An 18317-nucleotide genomic window follows, 5' to 3' on the forward strand; every position below is an offset into this window, starting at 1 on the left:
CCCCCCCGCCCGGGCCCCCTGTATGAGCCACTCACAGCTCCATATTGTGCCCCACTCTGCCCCGGCTGGGTAGCACCTGTTTCTCCTCGTTCCATATCTACAAGGCAAATCTTCCCTGAAAAACTTGGTGACAGTGAGCATTTTTTTTTCCTACTATGCAGGCTATATTTGAAGTAATATCTTCTGAACATTCATACTTGCTGAGTTTGGAGATTCTGATCCGGATGTTTAAAAATTCCAAAGAACTGAGTTTCACAATGACTAAAACAGAAAGCCATCACCTTTTCTCCAATATTTCTGATGTCTGTGAAGCAAGCAAAAAGTAAGTGTATTGTAAATAACTATATATATATACACATATATATAGTTAAAGATTTCTAGTGGTGGAAACTTCTCAAAAAGTTATATATAAATATAAATTAGCATTAAATTATGCCTAGGAAGGATTATCTCAAGTAGGAAAAGCTTAGTGCTTTGTGCATTGCATTCCATGACTGGGTATGAACAGGTGTTCATTTCTAGAGATGGACATTTTTTAGACGTTTCCACCACTAGAAAACTTTTAAGGAAAAAGAACAGTACAGGCATTCGGCCTGCAGCCCCTCCACCCCTTTTTCCCATGCTCATTGTGCCTTCCCTGGACTGGGGTGAACATGGCCTGGGGAAGACATGGTGAGAAGCAGCAGCTGCTCCATTCCTCCCATCCCTAAGGTCAAATGCAGAAGTAGGGGAAAACTCCCTGCACCCTTCTCAGACCTGGCTCACCCTAGTCTGGGGAAGCACAGGGAGCATTGCCCAGCTGCTCTCTCCTCCCAGTCTCCATGATCCTCTACTCCTGGAGGAGTCTAGCAGCATAAGGTGTTCATGCTTGCAGACGAGTTTCTTACATATGGAGGCACATTTCTGTCATGAGAAATTGAATGAACACATATCTACACCTAGTTTCTAACAGGAGAGTGGGGATTCTCCTGTAGAAATGGCCTTTAGCAGGAAGCATCTTTATTTGGTTTTGGGACAAGAACTAGCCATTTGCAGAACCAAATAGCTTCCAGATACAAGCATGAAACATTTTGTGTTTGTGTGTTAGGAAAAGAACATATCAAATTATACTTTCCTGTCTTTCATTTTAATTCAGTGACTTTTTAAATAATTAACAATAACACTATTTTTTTCTGTTGATTAGAAACAGAAGGTGAGATGATGACTTTTATAATAGATAGTGTAGTGTTTTGGTATATTAGCAGGATTTATTGTTCCCTCAGTTGCAACAGTTTAGGTTTTAAATATAGCTTTGTGTGGGACAAAGTGTGCTGCTAAATAAATACAAAATTTTAACTTAAAAGAAATAATTTTTGTACATGGTAAAATACAGATTAATCTTTACATTAAGGTATTAAAATGATTTTTTCTGGAAGAAAAACTTCATATGCTTAGAAATATGTTATGCAATATATAGCCCGTTTAAGAAAACCAGAACCAGAGAATACTGTGCATTTTCAGCAAACTGTTTGTCCTGGCACTAATGGGTACCTAAGCAAAAATATCTGTTTGTATAGCATGCATACAAATGTACTTGTGTATAAAATTGTCTGTTAATTCTTCAGTTGTTGGGTCAAATTTTGTGCTTGTTAATATCTATTCAATCTCAGTACTTCTTATAGTATAATTAAATCAGCAGAGGATTTGTCCTTTTGTATTGTGAGACCACCAACAGGAAAGATGATTAATGTATTTACTATAGACTTGGAAATGTAGAAATTGCTATCTTGTTTTTGCATTTAAACAATAACTTTCTTTCTTCTTCACTACTTACATAGTTTAGAGGGAGGCTTTATGTGCATTTACAATGTGAATTTGAATACTTAAGGTGCCTCTACACATGCTTGGGGGTGCGGCGTTTTAATTAGGGTGGTTCTCGGAGAGCCAGTCTAATGATAATGCAGCAGCTTCATGTGTATTAAGCCCCCCCAACATTTATAAATGGCCACTGGCCACTAACTAAAGCTCATTTGACAAGCTTTAGTTAAAGTACCCCAGCAGCCATTTTTAAACCCAAGGGGCTTATCATGTGACACTAAGGTGATACTAGAGCATTCTAATTAGAACACGGAGCAGAGTCTGCTCAGACGCATTCCAATTAGAACACATTGAAGCACATGTGTAGACACCCTCATATGCAAGAGGTATTGGCTTCATTGTGCAACTTGAAATTAGAGCTAATTACCCATTCTCTTTGTACCTAGCCTAAAAATTTGCTGAATGTACTCTTCTGAATGATGTTTGGAAATTCAATCACTGTCTTTTCACTTTCTTTACCTTTCTCAGCACCATATCCTTAAACCTGGGTTTCATCCAGATCAGTTTTAGAATTTGATTCTCAATTCTCCTTACCAAAGTCCAACTGTACTATGAATCTCTTTATATCAAACTACAACTTTTAAGAATCTTATGGTAATTGCAAATACTAGAAAGAAAGTTTTAAAACTTTTTAAATCTACTTAAATTTAATACAGCAGTGAAGAACATAGTAACGAAGTGAGTAGTATAAGAAAGTTAAAAAGAAACAATAAAGGCACTCTTCTAAATAATGTTAATGCTATTTGAGGCCCAGATTTAAGAAATATGGAGTTCCTCTAACCTCGTTAAGTTCAATGTGAGTGGAGGTTATTTTGTATCTTTCAGAATTTATGACATTCAGTCATTCAGACTAGCTCAGACTTAAAATTTGGACTGTAGTGTTTCTTCACAGGTAAACATATTTGGATAATATATATATTAAGATACAGCGGTAAGGAAAGGGAAATGGCTTCTTTCTAGCTCTGAAAGGTCGCAGTGAAGTAAAAAAATGACCTCACCAGATGTCCCTCAAATCTTTTGTTTCATCTGGCTTTTCAGTGACTTCAATTAAACTATTTGCAGTGCATAAACTTGTGTGAGTCTGCAGGATAAGAGCCTTAGATCTCTCACATATGGCATTTCAAATGAGATCACAGTGTTTGCATTTTTCCTGCCAGGGTAACTTCTTTCAGAAATAATATAAACAGGTTTCTCTTTCCATTGTTTTTAAGAAGAGGGCTGTTGTATACAATGCCATACATTTTGAATTTTAGACAACTAAAAAACTTAAAGCATCATGGAGTTTACAGTTGGAAGTGAGTAAATAATGGAAGTATGGGAGGGAATTCAAACAAAAAATACAGCTGAAAGGGACTCAGGAAGCCATCTAGTCCAACTCCCCGGCTGAAGGCAGAATCATCCTTGACCATCCTAATCATGTTTCTGTCTAACCTGCTTTTAAAAATATTCAAGAATAGATGTTCTTAGCCTCCCTGGACTCCCCTTGCACCAGCAATAAGGCATGTGTAGCATGGCAGGAGGCATGATTGTGTGGATGGTGCATCAGATTTGATTGCACCTATACCTGCATGTGTAGACGGGCTCTATAGTGAGAAAGTTCTAATGTACAGCCTAAAGCTCTCTTGCTGCAATTTGAAACCATTACTCCTTAGCCTGTTCTCTGGCTGCAGAGGACATGATATCTTAATCCTCCATATAACCATCCTTCAGATATTTGATATTTGTTATCAAATCTCCCCTCAGTTCTCTCCCCAAACTAAATAATCCTTGTTTAGCTTTTCTTCATGAATTATGTTTTCCCAGGCCTCATTTTTATTGCTTTCTGCTAGATTTTTTCTGATTTTTCCGTATCTTTCTTGAAGTGCAGTACCCAAACTGGACACAATACCCTGTTCTCCCCTCATCAACTCAGCTTGTCATCTTCTCATAAAAGGAAATCAAGTTAGTCAGTTTTTGCACACCCACAGATTGAGCCTACTGCTTTCAACCTCTAAATAATTGTCTCTTATTTGTCACACTACCTTTTATAACTGGATTTTACCAGTCACAAATTTTCTTCTTTTAATCCCTATTAAATAGGGATCCCTATCCCTTGATGAAAGGAACCCCATGATCTGGTTCATATTTCTGTAAATACTTGGAAAGCCTGAGTTTGAATCATCACAGTCCTATCAAAATTTTCCAGGCGTCAGAGTGTGGCTTAAACAGGTCTTTTTCCGAGGGAGATCTTTATGCTTGTTAGACTTCCCAAAGATTTTCTTGCCATCATACCTCCAAAACAGACTGTAGAAAAATTATTTTCTTTTGTGATCTGGAGTTAGTGGGTAAAAAGGGAAGAGACACGATAAAGAGCTGGTCTCATTATGTCCTGATAATTGTTTGGACTTCAACCCTTCATAACAAGCCTTCATAATGAATTAAGCATCAGTTAATTAAGCATTTTGAGCATTTTTTGTATATAAAGGAGTTTGGGAATGGAGAACAAAAAGGGATGGGTATCTATAAATTTAGCAAATTCACCAGGATTGTAAACATGCTAGGTTTTGCAAATATGTTAAAATAATACTTTCCTAAGGTACACTTATCTGAGGTTTGGTTTGACTACCTTATTAGGTATGACTAGCAAATCTGTGAAGCTGAAGGTTTACCAACTATTTTCAGAGGTATACTAAAATATGCCCTTTAACTGTTCAGTTGAGCTAGGGTCAGTAATTACACACAAACTGGTTTAAGTGATCAGAAACTGGTTTACATCTGTAACAGAACAGAAGCTCAGTGCACATAAACCAGTTTCAAAATGGCTGAAATGGGTTAAAGATAAACGTGGCTGAACCTAGTATGACACTTAACTGATTTTAGGTCAGACTGGTTTATGGAACTTATGCCCCAGGCCCCTTCCTGGTTCAAGTTAAATCACGGTCCCCTAGCATCCCAGCATGCTTTTTAGCCCTCGGCTGGGGTGTGCTGTCTGCTCCAGAGAGCAGGGCTGGCCTTACCCTTCTGCTTTCTTGCCAGAGCAGGGATGGGGGCATGGCCAGACACCAGCCTGGCATGGCCCCCTGAGGCAAAGGAGGCAGGGAGGGGGTTTATTCCTCCCTCCCTCCCCTCTTCCCCTGGGGGTCTTGAGCTGGGGTCTACTTGGCTGGGGCAGAGCAGCTGCTGTCAGGCATTTGACTCCCCTGCCACTCTTGTGGGGTGGGGGGGCATGGACAGCCACTGCAGCAGTTGCAAGCTAACAGGTGACAGAGTGGGGTTTAATTCCCCACTGTCTCTCCTGTCCTACTGGCATGGAGCCGAGCCAAGGTCTGCCTGGCTTTTCTCCCCTGCTCGTGTCCTAGCACAGCCTGGGACCCCCAGAGCCTCCCTCCCAGCCAGGGGGTGATCCCACTGTGCCTTCCCAGCTGCCGGGGCTGGGGTTTCACATGGGGCAGCCCAGGATCAAAGGCCAGACAAGGGACAGAGAGGAGAATGAAATGGCCCCAATCCCAGGCAGGGACATGCACAGAGGGTTTGTGGTGGCAACGACTACATCCTGGATATGAGCCCCATCGAGCAGAGGAACCCAAGTTGGAGGTAGGGGGGCAGGGAGGAGGCTTGAGTATGTCGGTGCTATCCTGGGGCAGAGCCAAGCTGAGTATGTAGCTGGGGGAGCAGCTTCTGCCCGGCGGCCCTTTCTACCCACTGGAGAGCAGTGCCCCAGCCAGCCTTGGTCCCCACAGCAGCATGTGTGGCACAGGCTCACCCCTCAGCCCCAAGCGCTATTACCTGCATCCCATGGGCCACGGGGTGCCAAGCTGGGAGCATACTGCTGATTCTTCCCCTACCCAGTGGCAGTGGTGCAGCACGGCCCCGTGTACCAGGCACCAGGCACAGAGTTCTACCACTACGGCTTCCCCACCACTGCTGCTGTCAGGGGGGCCACACCCTGGCCATATTGGTAGGCACTGCTTTCACCGCCAAACTGCAACAGGGCACCGGGCAGGCAGATGGCAGTGGCAGGGAAGCCATAGGTGCAGCACAGCCCTGTGTACTAAATGTGGGGCACTACCCCTATCGCTTCCTTGCTACCACTGCTGCCATCTGCCTGCCTGGTAGCTAACCACAGTTTGGTTGCACAGGCAGTGCCTACCAGTACAGCCAAGTCAGGTCTCCCTGATGGTGTCAGAAGTGGGGAAACCCTAGGGGGAGAACCCTGTGCCTGGCAGCTGGTATACAGGGCTGTGCTGCACCACCACTGGCAGTGGTGGGTAGGGGAAGAGTCAGCAATATGCACTCAGCTCAACACCTGGTGGCTCAGGGGACACAGATAACAGCACTTGGGGCCGAGGGAGCAAGCCTGCACCATGTGTACTGCTGCAGGGATCAGGGCTAGCCTGGGTGCCACTCTCCAGCAGATGGAAGGGGCCGCCAGGAAGGAGCTGCTCCCCGAGCTGCATACTCAGCTTGGCTCAGCTCTGCCCTGGTCTAGCTCCAACACACTTGAACCCCTCCCCCTCCTCCCCTCCCCCACAGCCTGGGTCCCTCTGCTTGGTGGGGCTCACATCCAGGATGGAGCTGCCACTGTTGTGATCCCTCTGTGCATGTTCCCACCTGGGTTTGGGCCATTATTCTCCCCTCCCTCTCTCCAGTCTGGCTATTGCTCCTGGGCTGCCTCAAGCAACACCCCAGCCCCAGTGGCTGGGAAAGTGCAGTAGGATCACCTGAGCCACTAAAGGCATGTGCCTGCATTTCCAGAATCAAAAGTTAATGTCTATTAATTTGCTTGCTGGTTCAGTCAATGCAGGTTAGACTACCTGCAAAGACTGACTCAATTTAGGCTCGGGCTTTTTGAATGACTACTTAGCCTTGAAGTTCAGAAGAACTTGAAAAAAAGTTTCAGCATGGTAATAAGTATTTCTGGGCAATTAGCATCACCTGCATGTTTGGTTTGAAAGTGTGGGTTAACATTTTCAAAATGTTTTTAATCCAATGTTATTTGTTTTCATTAAACAGTTTAAGCCAAAAAATGCAATAAATAAAATAATCATAATTTATCTGTACAGATTTTTAAATTAAACTGAAGAGTATGTTAAACTAGCCCAGATTGAGCAACAGTTTCATATTTGCCCTCTGAAAACTGACTCTTGTCAATGTTTTCTGTAGTTGGTTGAATCACTGTTTATTTTCTCCTGGATACTCATTGTGTAGCATTCCATTTTGTTACAGTATCTTTTAGGTCAACAGCACAGTCATGTTACTGTATGTTCCCGTAAGTGCTGACACCTGACTACAGAAACTTAAATTGTGTTTGAAAGGAAGTAATTAGGAGACCTGTGAAAAAAAACATTTTTGACTCTCATGAAAGAAACCAGTGCTATGCAGACAAAGTTCAAATTAAAAAAAAAAGTGGGGGGAGTGGGGAGTGGTTGTTGAGTTTAAAATGGGTACACATATTGCAAAGTCTATTTGATATTACTGACCAAATAGTCAAACTGCATTTGTATTATAATTCTAGGGGGGATTTCACCAAGGAGTTTCTTGTACTTTAAAACACCAAGCTGTAATTCTTATACAGAATATGTATGTATACAGACAAAGACACATGCTATATTCTTAGGCTATATTAATGGTATTGCATCACTATAGTTCATGCATTGCCCACAACCTGGTTATTGAACATATGTGTGGACACAGGTCTGTGTTGCTCTGCATAACTCAAAGTTTTATTGCTCCTTTCCCTAATTGTATTTGAAAATGAGCACACTGAAGGAATGATACATGCTATTCATTTAAGGCCCTGATGGTCCCCTCACTTTAGCAACCTTAAACGCATTATTTTCTGTAAAACAGAAGAGTCTCAGTTGAGAGACTATGCCTTACTCAAAGCATAAGTCTATGACACACCAAGAAGGTCTTTGAAGTTCTAATTTGGCACCATCCTCATTTACTTGCACTAATCTCTTCTCAGGTTTTTGAGGTTTTGTTTCCTCTCTATGTGGAAATTGTAATAGCAGGAAGTTCTTTACTTTGCAGAAGTTGTGGACTTTATATGGGAGATACTCTTCCCCACTTCCATGGGTATGACCTGTTGGGGGAGGAAGGTGCCAAAATCGAGTCTTGGGAACCAAGTCCAAGTCTGAGGTATCACTCCAGGGAATCAAGACAGATTTGTTTGTAACCTTTTGTCCTTTGCTTTCATATTCCCTGTAGAAGGAAGTTCAGATCTGTGAGGGGCTGATTTAAAGATCTTTTATATTAAGAAATTAATTCCTAAATCTTTGCTTAAAATATTTCCTAAGTATGAGGATATGGGGAAAGTGTTTTGAAATCACACGTAACTCCTTGGTCATGTATGAGGGTATGGATAAGGTGATTTAAAATATCATGTCTAAATATGCTAACTACTTGTTCAAAATGTTTTTTCATACTTCACTGTTTAAGTTAATTTACCTCAAAAAATGTGTAGATGCTGAATCTGCTTCCCCCAGCCCTCCCTTTTATTTTAAAGAATGATGTTATATGCAAGTTTGAAGCCATTAGGTATGTGTTATGGTTCATTTAAGTTTCATGCCCAAAGTCATATAAGATACATTGTGATATCGTTATTTCAGGCAGTCCCAACGGTAAGGTTCTACTCATCCTAAATGCATCAGAATCAGCCACAATGACTTAATGTTTGGTCTGAATTAAAATGTAGATGTTGCTACATGTGATTCACAAGATAAACCCAGCAATTTCAAATAGGAATCCATAGGGTCAGAAACATTTCTAATCTATTGTGGGCTTTAAGTTCCTGGTCACAGAAGAATTGCTCTATTATTTTTCAATAATCTAAATAAAAGCTAAGAGTTTGCATTTGTGAAGGGTGCCTTAAGTCTAAAAAGGTTGAGGAATCTTGAGGAATTGGGAATGAGAGGGAAAAATACACTGGAAAATATCTAAACCATTATAATTTTATTATTTCTTATCTGGAAAAAAAATTACTTAAAACTGGTGGGGGTTTTTGTAGGCTAGTGTAAGAGATAACTCCTTTCTTATATTTAAATTAAAGATTATTTAAATTTCTTGAATTACAATAAAACAAAATTTGAAGTATTGGTTTTCCATAGCTTCATCTGTGCAAGTAAGCCCATGAAAAAGGATTTTAAAACTATTTTTTTTCAGTACATTAAAACTGCCTGGTTTCATTTTCAGAAGCTTGGGGTGCGTGGGGTGGGGAGTCTTCAGTACTAATGAATCTAGGCAGCTGTCCTAGTTTAGATGATGTAGCCTAACCCAGCTATTCTTTCCTTTTAAGAGATGCACGCAGATTGCATGTAAGGAATGTATTTGCATTTTTAGGGTTGTTTGGATAAAAAGGTCAGTGAGTAAGACGAATACTGACAAAAATTATATCTTTAATGATAGTCATATAGAGCTTTTATCTATGTGACTTGAATTTAAAGAAATTCTGTGGAACATCACTCCAGTAATATCAAGATGCCTTCTAGTAAATGACAGGGTCATTCCTGATTGAACAAAGCTCTCTTTGTTATGGGTATAATACAGACATTAGGGTCTGTCTCTGCTTTTGGGAGCTCATTGGAATTTCTCTCCTCTAACAAAGAGGAGAGACAATTTGAATAATTTGCACAGGGTACAATATGCATGGTCATGTTTATCTATGAAGTCATCTTGTATAACTTGCCTCAGAAAGGTAGATATAATGAATATTTATCTGTATGTATACTATTTAAAAGGATGGTTGGATGCATAAAATCAAATGCAGTAAAATTCATTGAGGGTTGCATTTAATAGGACTTGCCTCAGAGCACTGCCATGGCACCCCCTGGTAGCTAAACCAGTTTTTCCCCACTGGTTCACCTGATTTCGGAGCACACTCCTGATCCTGCCTGTCATACTTTGTTGAACTATTCATATATGTTAGGAAGGCTGCCCTCAGAGACCTGGATGCAGTCTAGATGAGACCCTAAAACCCTGCTCATCATGGGGTGGCTTCCATCTGTCCTGACCTTCTGACTCTGTCCCCTGAGCAGGACATCTCTCCCTCCAGTTGGCCTCAGACAAGCCTCTGTGGCTAGGCGCAGACATTACACGTAAACCAGTTGAAGTGATCAGAAACTGCTTTAAACTTGTAGCGGAACAGATGTTCAGTACACATAAACCAGTTTGAAAATGGCTGAAAATGGTTTGAGATAAGCCCGGCTGAATGTAGTATCAAACTTAACTGACTTGGATCAAACTGGTTTATGCAATGTCTGTCCCAGGCGACCTTGCTGGTTTAAGTTAAATCAGACTCCCCCAGCATCCCAGCATGCTCTCTGGGCTGGGCAGGGCTCTGCTTCACAGCAGGACTGGCCCCTCCCCTCTACTTCCTGCCTGATCCTCCTCCCCTCACCACTCCCTGCTAAGCAGGGATCCCCTGTCTCCTCTGCCTTACACAGACACATCAGCATTAGCTAGCAGACCGCATGCTAACTACAGTCCCTGCTGTGGCAGACAGCAGTGTTGGCTTAGGGCTTTTTGGAGCTGATCAACAGCTCAGCTGGTACTGTCCCTCCGTTCCTTCTTTTTTAAGAAGATCCTGAACTAAGGAGAAAGGCTGTTTGTATTCTTATGGGGTGATAAATGCTGATAACAGAGCTGATAAAAGCGGGGGGAAACCCCTCCCTAATCCTGCCAGGTCCTGCTTATGCCCCCCTCAGCTCAGCCCTGTGGAAGGAAAGGGAGGGCTGCTCTAACACCCCCCGACTTGTAGCCTGAGCCACTGCAGGCATATGCCTGTATGTCTGGGATGTATGTGTGGTTACAAACTGATTCAGCCTAGCCAGATAGACTAACCTGCAAAGATTGAATCAGCAGGGAGTTGCTCCAGGGCTGGGTCTGGGATTTTGTGGGGGTGACATCATGGTCCAGAACTGGGCCAGAGCCACGATCCACTGCCCACATTCCTGGGGTTTCCATGGAAACTGGCCACACCAATGTGGGCAGGCGCTGCTGGGAAATGGACTCCAGCTGATGGCCAGATCCACTATTTTGCCCAGCCATGGCCTAAACCCATCATAATCTCTAGAGGTGGTACTTTATTTTGATGCTTTCCTGTGTTATGTGTTCTGTTTTCTTTGGATGGTTGAAAATACTGTGTTAATGTGTAATATAAATGATAATTAATTTTAAAAATTCACTCTATTCCATTGGTGCCCAAGCAAATAAAGAGCATTTCTTTTTTTACAATTGTGAAGTTGCCATTTGAGTCTAGTCCCAGATGAGAATAACTGACAGTTATTAGTACCTGCTGACACTCTGGTGGGGTAAGTGAATTGATAGGCCAGGCCTGCTTTATGCTTGACAACCATTTGTGTTACAGGTGTTATCTTTGTTAGCAGTTTAAGCAGAAGCTGAGCACTGAAGTAAATGTACATGGAAAACAAGCAGTCCTTTTAGCTTCTTAAGCTGTTGCTCTTAAATTAGGTTGGTGTTGCACTAAGTTGGGTAAACTTGAGTTCACTAACATTTATGCTTAAAGTTAGGATCCTTTGAATTAATCTGCAAGGCTAGGGACAGACATTAAAAAAGCCTGAGCCTGAATTGTTTCCATCTTCGCAAGTTAGTCTAAGCTGGCTTGGCTGAACTGATTTGAAACTGGACAGACATTCTCTCTGGACCGAGAAAATTCAGGCACATGCCTGCAGTGGCTCAGGCTAGAAGCTGGGGGGGTGGGGTGCTAGAGAAGTCCTCCCCTCCCCTCTGCAGGGAGCTGAGCTGAGGGGGTGTGGCCAGGCCCTGGTAGGACTCTCTTATTAGGTCTGCCTGCATGGTCCCAGACTTTTCCCTGCTGGCCGCTCAAGGGGTGGGAATGTTGCCAGCCCTCAGCCCCCAGCTAGCACTCTGAGGCAAGGGGGTGTGTGCAGTGCATGCATCTGTTTGATGATATGGAGCTTTCCAATCTCCCTCCCTGCTTCGTCATACTGTCTGCAGCAAACTGACAGGTGAGCAAGCCAGCCGGGTGGCTGATAACAGTCTTTATCCCCTGATTAGCAAAATAATAGCCTCTCTCCACATTACTTCAAACTTCTTAAGCAGTTTACAGGCTGATCGGTTGATTAGTTCCAGAAGCCCTAAGCAGTCACTGTTCTGTCAGCCTGCTCCAGTGAAATTGCAGAGACACACACACACAGACACCTCTCGGCATTAGCTAGCATACCACATGCTGGCTACAGTCCCTGCTGTGGCAGAGAGGAGGAAGGGATCTCTGCTTAAGCAGTGAGTGGTGAGGCGGGGGGAGGGGTGGCATAGGGAAGCCGGCAGATCCTGCTGTGCCTGCGAGTCTGTGCTGAGCTCCAGCCAGGGAACGGAGGGGAGGGGCCAGCCCTGCTATGGAGCAGAGAGCTCCACACACCCCAGAGAACATGCCAGGTTGCTGGGGGACTCTGATTTAACTTAAACAAGGGCTCTGGGACAGATATTGCATAAACTGGTTTGAACCAAATCAATTAAGTCTGGTACTACATTCAACCAGATTTGTCTCAAACCAGTTTCAGCTATTTTCAAACTGGTTTATATGCACTGAACATCTGTTCTGTTACAGGTTTAAACAAGTCTCCGATCACTTAAACCAGTTTATGTGTAATGTCTGCCCCTAGCCCACGGAGGAAATCTACTTTCTCAGCGGTAGGACTGAATGAATGGATATAGAAGGAGGCTTAGAGAAATTTAGAAATGTAAGGGACAGCCATATAGCCAAACAGCCATTGCATTTTTTCCAAGGGTAAGCCATTTTATCCAGAGACAAAGCACAGTCATTCGGATATCCATGTCCTTTGTCTCTCAATAAATCTTAAAAGTATCATGGGATAAGCAGTAGGGCTGTGTGAAATTCTGACGGCCATTTCTTTTCAACACTGTATCAACTCATTTCAAGGTTGAAACAGCAAAATTGAAATGAAACAAAGGGCATTGAAAAAGCCTCAAAACAAACCAAGGCTAGTTGAAACGTTTCGCCCATAGCACAGGGATGGGAAGTCAGTCAGCACTTTTCTTCAGCAAAGAAGACACAGAAACACAGTTTTTTAAAGCATATCTTTAACATCTTGTCAAGACATTGGTGGTGCATAGGGGGTGCATGCAAGATGCAGGATATTAATTTACATATTATTTGGTAAATATGAATTGCTAATGAAATTGCCTCTCTTTAGAATATATAATTCATTAATAAGAGGTTTTTACTGGGTATAGGTTAGCTTTGAAAAACCAGGAATAAGGACCTGGGAATTAAAGGAACAAGCTGCAGCCCCATGAACTATAGCAGGTAGCCTTGGTGTTGGCTGCCCCGAAAAAGTGGATAGTGTGAAGGCCAGTCACTGCCAGCCAGGGGTCCCTGCCCCACACCACCAGTGGTGGTGGGGAGGGAACTATGTGGTGCAGATGTTCCTTGACCTTCAGTAGCAGCAGGCAGTTTGAAATTCGGGAAGCAAACCCTAGCATGTGGCCTAGGGCATCCCAAAACATTGGATGGTGAGAGCAGGCCACTCACTGCAAGCAGGGCGTCCTCCACAACCCCATACCTGCGCAGAGGGGGGACTGGCAGGAAATTTTGCAAGTGAAATGTTCCTGGGACCTCAGAAATGTGGTAGGTGGCTGACTGATGAACAGAGAAAATAAAGTGCATGGCTTGCCAAGTGCAAGTCACAGCTAAGCAGGCTTTTGCCAATTCTGGGAGAGGACCCTAGCATATAGCATTGGCTGTATGTGGTATGAGTTGGGCAGCTCTGGGTAATTAATCATGGAATAGGCCTTTGGCATACCAGAAGGTAATGCAGGAATGAGGAATTGCCTCTGTGGGCTGCTTGCTAAGGCAAGGCTTCCTCTATTTCTAACGGGGTAAGTGACAAGAAAAAAATAATATTGCTGCCTCAGAACAGTCATATCACAGAATGGTTTATTGAACTGGGCTGGCGTCTGTTCAGACTCCTGGAAAGCCAGGTTCAGAGATCTGCCTCAAGGCACAGACTGATGAGAGCAGCCTTTAACATATTTTACTAGTTGTAACATAATTAGCCATTACATGGTAAATCGCGTCCACGTTACTGAATTAGTTGTCATAAACTAAGAAAGGAAAATTAAGCCAGGAATGTTTTTAGTGGGTAAATGCCGATTTACGTGGACAAGTGCCCTTAAATACTACAAACCAAGAAATGTCAAAATCCTGATTACACATGCTGTCTTAAATGTATAATATTAAGATTTGTTTTTTTAATTATGTCATCTTTGAACTCTGATATTTTTAGGAGTCTGAATGTTGAGTCCAAGAAGGTTCAGTTCCTTTTTGAATCACAAAACCAATCTTCTCAGCTAGTCCCTGTGGAAATCTTTGTGTGTTTTACTTCAGCTCTCTTATTTTTTAGATAAGCTGTATGATGAATCTAAATAGAGTCTTAGTAATTTAGTTACATCTGATATCTAGTTATGTATTTACTAAAGGCATCTTCACCAAAGCTTTTATTGTCAGTATTCTTATTCTGCTACCAAGAGTACTCTGACAAATGAATTCATTCTAGTTGAGCCCCACTCTGAAAGATTTATGACTTCGGAGAATTCTGTTCTGTCAGTTCGTCATCCCTATAGAAATACAACACAGATGGTGTGCAATTCATTGCCCAGATATTTATGAGAAGAAATTCACTATACAAGATCCTTCTGGAACACTTCCTTTCATAATTAGGCTTTTCCTATGACTTTTCTGCCAGTCTCTTGTTTAGGACTTCACATATCCCATTTTTATTTTCCTGCTAGTAGGAAGTACATTTGGTGGGACTCAGTGACTCAATTCATGTTTTTTTCTGCTTTTTCCAAGTGAATTAGTAGTCCTCAACCTTTTTGCTTTCTTTGTTAGAAAAAAAGCTACCTTTTTAGCTTGACAGTGTTAATAAATCTTAATTACACACGTGTATACTCTCCATCTCTGTGGTTGTGTCTACATATGTGCTTTAATGTGCAGTAGCTTAATTTACTGTGCATTAAAGTGGCATGTAAAAAAAAATGCTATTATGCTAATGTGAAGTAAACTAGGCTACTGCACGTTAAGTATTACCTAAAAAAAAAAGCATGTGCTTGTGCTACTGTGCCTTAGGGCAGCCTAATGCACATTAATTTAGTACATCAAGACATTTATACACATGTTCTGAGAGGGGTGTGGGGTAGAAGAGATTTAATTAGATTGGCTCTGAGAGCTGCTCTAATTAAAGTGCCTGGAGCATCTTGCGTATCCATGTCCCCAAGCTTCAAAATGCCGCTGTGGTCACTTTATCTAAGGCTCATCAAACGAGCTTTAGATAAAGCCCCCCGTCACTGTTTTGAAGTGTGGGGATGCTGATACATGACATCGGAGGCTGCTAGAGCATGGTAATTGCCAAGCTCCAGTAGACTTGATCAATCAAGACTATTCCAATACACTGGAATTACAGCACATGAGAGCAGCCTCCCTGCTCATGTATGGGCACCCTCACATACTAAATTTAATATGCATTAGAAAAAGTGCATTAATGCATGTGTAGATATGCCCTGTGTCTTTTTTAAACCCTCACCAAACACATCCACAACTGAAGTGACTTTGATTTTGTCCGCAAATGATTTACCTATCAACAAGGAAGTTGTTCACAACTGTAACCTGAGAATTGTGGCTTATTCAGAAAACAGAATTAGGAAATCTTGGCTAGGATATTTTATAACAGCATTACAACTTATTTCAGTATTAGTACAAAATTTTGTTAGTACAATATTAGTCCAATACAGTTAGTACAATATTTTACAACACCTTGATGTCTGGTCAGTCTCTTACCCATAAGATAAAGTTGGAAATAGATTGCAATGTGCATTGATAAAGATGGATGGGAAAATAGAGTGTGCTTGCCTGTGTTCTGATTGACTCAGGGAATAATTTTAAAATCACTGAATTTGGTTAAGTACTTAATTTTCATTGAAATTCAGTAGGAAGTAGGTACAACTTGCATTTTACATCCTTGAAAATCTCAGGAATAACACCATTTTAGCATTTCATCAGCAAAAGCTGATTTGTTGAAAGTAACTTTTTTTTAGAGAAATGTCTACATATTTCAATGGGAGTGGTTCAGGGATCAGCAGGCACTGGGGGAGTCCCTGTTCCCCCGAGCGCCGCAAGGAGTGACCAGGAACAATGGTCACAAGCTGGCGGAGGGAAGGTTTAAGTTGGACATCAGGAGGTGCTACTTCACGGTCAGGGCGGCTAGGGTCTGGAACCAGCTTCCAGGTGAGGTGGTGCAGGCTCCCACCCTGGGGGTTTTTAAGAGGAGGTTGGATGACCACCTTACTGGGGTCATTTGACCCCAGTGCTCTTCCTGCCATGGCAGGGGGTCGGACTAGATGATCTGCACAGGTCCCTTCTGACCCTAGAAACTATGAAACTATGGTTTCTTAAGTCTAGGATGGAAATTCTTGTCAAAAAGGGAGGGTGGGTATGAGTGAAAGTATATCCATTGCAGGTTAGCCAGTGCCTTAGGTCAGGGTCTTTAACTTTAATCTGGCATCAGTAGTATAGGATGGAGAAGTTGGGTATCAGCCTCAGGCACTGTTTTAGCCTGTGCACCCCCACTCTCTGGCACTTGACAACATCTCTGGCCAGGGCACCAAAAATTGCTAGTTATGCCTCCATCCTACATATACCTAGTTCTGTATCTACCAGGCTATTTGCTGTTCTGAGATCTCATTCTCTCTTTTAGAGCTGTTCTACTTGTTACAAAAAACAAAATATTTACTGCAGCAAAAACTTGACACTGGGTCTACCGCACATTGTGGGTGTTCCCTTACTACTGGGCAGTTGACTATTCTGAGAGCATGGGGTGGAAGGCAGGCTGGTGTGTGTGCTCTCACCTCAACTGATAAGAAAATCTTCTAATGAGGTCAGGTTCATTCTAGCTCTGAATAAAAAGAGTTTTGAAATTGCAAACCTTAGTAGAGCAGGGGGCTTATTTCCCATTCAGCTCTAACCTTTTTAAGAGATTGTAAAATTACCGGATCTGATATAGAGCTGGCTGGTGTCTCTCAGAAATTGGAGAGAGGCTTCAATGCCAAACATTCCTCTGTTCATCTGATGTGGTTAGGGTGGAGTAAATAGGAGGTTGGAGCCCCATAAGAAGATGGGCCTAAAGTGACCGAGGTGTTGGTATTCTTCTTCCAGGTCCCAAGAATTTGTGAGATGACCAGGGATCCTGATTTTCCCTGATAAAAAATCACAAATTCTCTGAACCCCCCACCAAAATCTATGATTAAAATAAAAGGCCTCCCACAGCCCTGCTGGTATTCCTCACTCCCCCCCCACCACACACACACACACAGCCCCACCAGCCCTGCTGGTTCCTCTCATTTCCCTTCACTACATTCTCCCTGGCCCTGCTGGTGACCTCGCCCCCTACCCACAGCCTCCTGCCCCCACCAGCCCTGCCAAAAGGGGCCCTCAGCTGCCAAGGCTCCTGGGCCACTGCTGCTGCAGCAGAGCAGAGCACGAAGCCTGGTTCCCCCCTGCCCGCCCCCACTGTTTGCTGCCTGCCTGCTGCAGGCTTGGGTGGAGAAGGGTGGCTCACCACTTTAGTGTACACACCCAGGAGTGGGGGGACCCACCCCACCCAAGTCTGTGCACAGGGTGGGGGTGGGCTGTGGGCTCAGGATCCCACCATGCTGCCCTCCTCTGGGGTCTCCGCAGCCCAGTATGTGCAACCCAGCACTGCAGGGAACAGCAGAGCCATGCAGGGATCTCCTTGCCACTGCAAGCGCTGCACTGCCCTTGTGACATATCCTCTGTGTGCAGGGGCAGTGGGGGAAGTGGTGCAGGGTTGCGCCACTCACTGCAGCCCCATGTGCAGAGGACACATCACCAAGGCAGGGGGGACCCCAGATCTGTGCACAGGATAGGTGTGGGTTCACGCTGCCTGCTGTGGGCTTGGGTTTCCTACCTGTTGCCCTCCCTCAGGTGCGCCACAGCCCGGCCAGTATGACCCAGCACTGCAGGACACAGCACAGCCGCACAGAAAAGCTGCTCACTGCTATGAGCTCCATGCTGCCCTGGCAATGTGTCCTCCACTCATGAGACTGCAGTAAGTGGCACAACCCCACTCCACTTTCCCCATTGCTCCCACGCATGGAGAATGCATCGCCAGGGTAGTGTGGAGCTCACAGTGGCAAGGAGATCTCTGCATAGCTCTGCTGTTCCCTGCCATGCCAGGTCACACATGCTGGACTGCAGAGGCCACCCCCACCCCTGGGAGAGGGCAGCAGGCTACACCCACCCCTGCCCTGCACACAGATCTGGGGGACACAGGTCCCCTCTGGCTCCCGGGTGTGCACACAGCAGTGGGGAGCCAGCCCCCCCACCCCTCAACAAGACACCTGCTCCCTGCTGGGGCCCTGCAGCCACTCATGGCAGCCCTGGACCCCAAGTCCCATGCACCACA

The 18317-nt window shown here is 43.7% G+C and overlaps 1 protein-coding gene across 1 annotated transcript in view; it reads left to right on the forward strand.

Annotated features, from left to right (window-relative positions):
- The window catches only part of ARHGEF26 (Rho guanine nucleotide exchange factor 26), a 245555-nt gene that overhangs the window by 66089 nt on the left and 161149 nt on the right, over nucleotides 1–18317 (forward strand). The window contains exon 6 of the mRNA XM_019503171.1: nucleotides 162–322. Coding sequence (XP_019358716.1) covers nucleotides 162–322 — 161 coding nt within the window. The remainder of the gene's footprint in view (nucleotides 1–161; nucleotides 323–18317) is intronic.

Source organism: Gavialis gangeticus, unplaced genomic scaffold, assembly GCF_001723915.1.
Source record: "Gavialis gangeticus isolate Ggan-Ray unplaced genomic scaffold, GavGan_comp1, whole genome shotgun sequence".
NCBI lineage: Eukaryota > Metazoa > Chordata > Crocodylia > Gavialidae > Gavialis > Gavialis gangeticus.